Source organism: Nanorana parkeri, unplaced genomic scaffold (genome assembly GCF_000935625.1).
Source record: "Nanorana parkeri isolate BGI_ZX_2015 unplaced genomic scaffold, ASM93562v1 scaffold1592, whole genome shotgun sequence".
Taxonomy (NCBI): domain Eukaryota; kingdom Metazoa; phylum Chordata; class Amphibia; order Anura; family Dicroglossidae; genus Nanorana; species Nanorana parkeri.
The window spans coordinates 311,639-316,986 of record NW_017307860.1 but is presented as its reverse complement, the minus strand read 5'-3'; the positions used below and the strand labels follow the sequence as shown (position 1 = coordinate 316,986).

Sequence of the window (5,348 nt, the reverse complement as noted above, 5' to 3'; positions counted from 1 at the left end):
CCCCCTCCGGGGTCCGGTGACCTTTGGGGACATTTGATTGGTTCACGAGTTGTGTTTCACCGTCACTCTCTGACCTGTAGCTCTGACTCTGCACGCTGACTGTCTGTCTGTTTTGCTCTTCATGTTTCTGTGGAATGGATACAATGTGATCAGAACCGGAAACACATGTCAGTGAAGGTGAAGTTTGTTCTGATTATGTTTTGCCTGTTTATGGGCATGCTGGGACTTGTGGTACGTTGTCAGCCTGAGGCCGCTGTCTGTGATGTCACATGTCACCGATTTTCCCATGAATCATCGGGGTGGTTCCATAATGATACATTGTATATTGTGAGCGTTACACCGAGCCGTCAGAGAATTGCAGAACCGGTCCGACGGGTACAGATCTCCGATGTCTCTCTAAATCTCCGACGACCTATAATAACTCTGCGCGCCCGGAGTGTGACATCATACAATGAGCGCAGCGACCCCGGAGTGTGACATCATACAAGGAACGCAGCGACCCCGGAGTGTGACATCATACAATGAGCGCAGCGGCCCCGGAGTGTGACATCATACAAGGAACGCAGCGACCCCAGAGTGTGACATCATACAAGGAACGCAGCGACCCCAGAGTGTGACATCATACAATGAGCGCAGCGACCCCAGAGTGTGACATCATACAATGAGCGCAGCGACCCCAGAGTGTGACATCATACAAGGAACGCAGCGACCCCGGAGTGTGACATCATACAAGGAACGCAGCGACCCCACAGTCACCTGACCACTTTTTGAGCCGGCTCACTTTTTAGTGGGGCAGGAGGGGGTGTGGCGGGCCATTGAAGTGAACGGCACCGTAGCCACGCCCTCTGGCCGCAATGCGATCACCCGCACGTGATCGCAAGGCACATTGCCGCACGCCACGCTCCCTCCTGCCCCACTAAAACAGTGAGCCGGCCGCAATGCGAGGCAGTGCGTCCCGGCCAGAATGGGGCCGGAACGCACTGCAACTGGTGTGAACGGGCCCTCAGAGGAACATTACAAGCCAATAAACAATCATTTATGGAGAAATGCCGCAAGTGAGCATTTGAAGTACGAGATTTCTTTGCGGCTTTTACCTGCAGATTTTTCTCCCTGGGCCCTTTAAGAAGACATTTTCATGGTCCGTATTGCAGCAATCTTGTGATGTCACCGGCTGTCGGTGTCACAGGCGATTAGGAGTGACATCACGCCCCCCCTCGGCAGGGTAAACACCGGCACCCCCCTGGATGCGTCAGGGGGCATTGAGCCGCTTCTCACCACGGAGCCCAAATAGCTGCAGACAGGAACTCCGCTCAGAAAGGGAATTGTACGATGTGACGCAACGCATCACATCTCCTCCCGAGTCCTCGGCTCAGCCAGCAGAATAAACTTCACCTTCGGGCTTCACAAAGATTCTCCACCTTCCATTTGGCCTCATTCCTTTTCATTTAGCTGAGGGCCACAGAGGTGGAGTCTAAGGGCCACATGTGCCTTGTCACACCCTTCATCGAAAATTGCTGTATAATTTGCCTCTCCTAAGGCTGAGCTGCGGCACAAATACATTTAGTTATATATATTCCTCAGGATATAAATCCCCCAAATTCCTTTAAAAACCCAGAAATTACCTTGTAAATGTAGCAGTGACACCATCAGTGGGCGGGGCATAGACTGTGCAGAGGGGGGAGCTGTGGGAGGGGCCCAGCGGGCCACGCCCATTACAGAAAACCGCAGTATATGTCAGAGAGATATATATACCTGTATAATAATACAGAGGGGATAGAAAAGAATCCCCCCCACCTGCCCCCGCCCCTTTAAAATAATCACATGTTGTTGCATTGCAGCCTTAAATGAAGACAGGCACAGTTGTTGTTTTATCCAGCTGTATTTACTCTGTGCAACTTATAACGTCCAAGTGAAAGATAGAACAGCAGCATGTCAGAAAACCAGAATCACTCCCCCCCCGGGATTTGACTCTACTCACTTTGCAGTATTCTCCCGCTCTTCTTCTTTGCAGGAGTGCTCAGGTCCAGTGACATTGGATGGTGTGGTGTGCACTGCAGTCTTCAAGATTTTCATTGGGGTTTAGGTCTGGGCTCTGACTAGGCCATGCAAGGACATTCCCCTTTCTCTCCTTCCACCAACTGTGTGGTCATATTTGCTGTGTGCTCCGTGTCATTGTCATGTTGGGGGGGCAAATCTTCTTCCCAGTGACAACTTTCTGGCAGAGGGGAGCAGATTTTTCTCAAGAACTTGATGGTATTTTTGCCCCATCCATTTCTCCTTCTATTACCCCTAACAAAAAATTACCCCCCCTCCATACCCACTGCCTGGTCTATACATATCCTGCATTTCACTGTATGGAGTATATTCTGTATCTGTCATAGGTGATGATTCTCAGACAAAGCTAAATAGAATGACTTCTTGGTTTTGTTGCCCTCACTGCCCCTGATGTCCATGTACTGCTCTGGTTGGGGAAGGAGGAGGATTCCTGACCAGCAGACAAGGAAGGCCGAGCTGTCATATCAGTTTGGTATTTTCAATGCCGCAGCCTCATGCAGCGGGCTGGGCCGGACTCTTCACACCGGCACCTAACAAAGTTGAATGCACAGTATTTTACGCTCAGGACGTCTGTTTCACCTCAGATCCGCTTTAACCCTTTGTTTTCTAATTTTTCAGCCCACAAGGTCATCTTCTGAAAGTGTCTATTCCCGGGCTGGATCCAGTATACCGGGCTCCCCGGGTCACACCATCTGTGTAAGTAGTTTGTTATTGTCCATCTGAGACACATCGAGAGCAGGCTAATTAATTGGCCCTACACTCGCCAATTAAATTCCAGCCAACGACAGATCTGTGTAAGATGGATTCCAGGTTCTTGGGGTTTTCTATTTACCTGATTTAATATATCAGCAATCTGTATTTATTGAACTAACCAGCAAAGAGCAGTGACCCGTAGCAACCAGCCCAGACATTGCCTGGCATTGTTATCTGCCTATTGAAAGGCAAGTTTGGATGTTGCTGGGGAAGCCGGGAAAGGGGGGCGGAGGGGTAGCATCTCTTCTGCATTATCTTTACCCTTTTACCTGCTTAATCAATAATAATAATTCAGAAAGCATAAATAAACAAAACTGAGAACAATGTTCTATAAAGCCATCCACAACTGCGCCCCCGGATATATCTCAGACCTTGTCTCAAAGTATCACCCTAAATGTCCCCTCCGCTCATCCATTGACCTCCTGCTTTCCAGGACTTCTCTAGAGTCTCTCCCATCCTCTGGAACTCCTTACCCCAACCTGTCCATCTATCTCCCACCTTGACTGCCTTTAGGCGTTCCCTAAAGACTCATCTCTTCAGGGAAGCCTATCCCACCTCAACCTAACCACTGAACCTTCACATTCTCACATAATTTATTCCCACAGCTACCTCATGTATCATTTCCCCCTCCCCTTTTAGATTGTAAGCCCTCAGGGTTTAACCCTTTGTTTTCTAATTTTTCAGCCCACAAGGTCATCTTCTGAAAGTGTCTATTCCCGGGCTGGATCCAGTATACCGGGCTCCCCGGGTCACACCATCTGTGTAAGTAGTTTGTTATTGTCCATCTGAGACACATCGAGAGCAGGCTAATTAATTGGCCCTACACTCGCCAATTAAATTCCAGCCAACGACAGATCTGTGTAAGATGGATTCCAGGTTCTTGGGGTTTTCTATTTACCTGATTTAATATATCAGCAATCTGTATTTATTGAACTAACCAGCAAAGAGCAGTGACCCGTAGCAACCAGCCCAGACATTGCCTGGCATTGTTATCTGCCTATTGAAAGGCAAGTTTGGATGTTGCTGGGGAAGCCGGGAAAGGGGGGCGGAGGGGTAGCATCTCTTCTGCATTATCTTTACCCTTTTACCTGCTTAATCAATAATAATAATTCAGAAAGCATAAATAAACAAAACTGAGAACAATGTTCTATAAAGCCATCCACAACTGCGCCCCCGGATATATCTCAGACCTTGTCTCAAAGTATCACCCTAAATGTCCCCTCCGCTCATCCATTGACCTCCTGCTTTCCAGGACTTCTCTAGAGTCTCTCCCATCCTCTGGAACTCCTTACCCCAACCTGTCCATCTATCTCCCACCTTGACTGCCTTTAGGCGTTCCCTAAAGACTCATCTCTTCAGGGAAGCCTATCCCACCTCAACCTAACCACTGAACCTTCACATTCTCACATAATTTATTCCCACAGCTACCTCATGTATCATTTCCCCCTCCCCTTTTAGATTGTAAGCCCTCAGGGGCAGGGCCCTCCTTACCATCTTCTCTTGAATTGTATTGTAACTGTAATGTCTTCCTTATATTGTAAAGCGCTGCGCAAACTGTTAGCGCTATATAAATACTATGTAATAATAATAATGTAGTTTATACCCATTTGATCACATGACTTTTACTACATCGGCCCAAAGTGATCTTATGACATCACTCCAGCACCGGTTTTCACTGCATTGGCTCTGAAGGATCAGATGACATCATCACACTATCAGCTTTCAATGCATTCAATGCATTGGCCCAAAGTGATCACATGACATCGTCACACCACCAGTTTTTATTACTTTGGCTCTGAAGGATCCTATGACATCATGGGTGTCCCTAGCGTTTTCGTCACCTGAGGCAGAGGGGTGGTGTTTGCTGGTGGTGCATGTTCTGGAGAAAGGGGATTGTGCTAACGGGGAGGGGGCGTCATCATCCAGCTCTAGCATTGGCTGGTGTCCTGCCCAGCTCACTGATGTAAATGGTTGCCAGGAGCTGTGTGAGACACCGGCCAGAGCGTCCCGGGTTGCTAAGAGCTGGGTCCTTACACATCTCCCCGCCCTGCTGTTAGCTACCTCGGATGTTCTGATCAAAAAGAGGGCGGCAGGCACACTGCAAACATTGTGCAGCAGATCTGTCATTGGACTTTGCCTGCACATGACCCGAGGCAACAACCTCAGGCTGCCTGATTATCGGGACGGCCCTGCATGACATCACACTGCCAGTTTTCACTGCTTTGACTCTGAAGGATCGTAGGGCAGACATGTTTAACCCTACAGCAATGCTCTCTGTCTCTCCAGGCTAGAGTGGATGACGAAATCCTGGATTACAAGGACCTCGCCGCCATCCCCAAAGTGAAAGCCATCTACGACATCGAACGCCCCGACCTCATCACCTATGAATCCTTCTATACGTCCACTTATGAAGACCGCCAAGAGAGGCAGAGCGTGGGTGAGGTATGTGGGCACTTCCATTACCAGTGTATAGCAGAGAAATTACCTCAAACTTGAGAAGCCACAAATCAATAGAACCAAATTGTGTAGCATCCCCCCCT

At 48.8% G+C, this 5,348-nt stretch overlaps 1 protein-coding gene across 1 annotated transcript in view; it reads left to right on the top strand.

Moving 5' to 3' along the window:
• The window catches only part of ABLIM1 (actin binding LIM protein 1), a 60,284-nt gene that overhangs the window by 6,856 nt on the left and 48,080 nt on the right, over positions 1-5,348 (top strand). The window contains exons 3-4 of the mRNA XM_018570761.1: positions 2,674-2,751; positions 5,095-5,250. Of these exons, the coding sequence (XP_018426263.1) occupies positions 2,674-2,751; positions 5,095-5,250 (234 nt within the window). The remainder of the gene's footprint in view (positions 1-2,673; positions 2,752-5,094; positions 5,251-5,348) is intronic.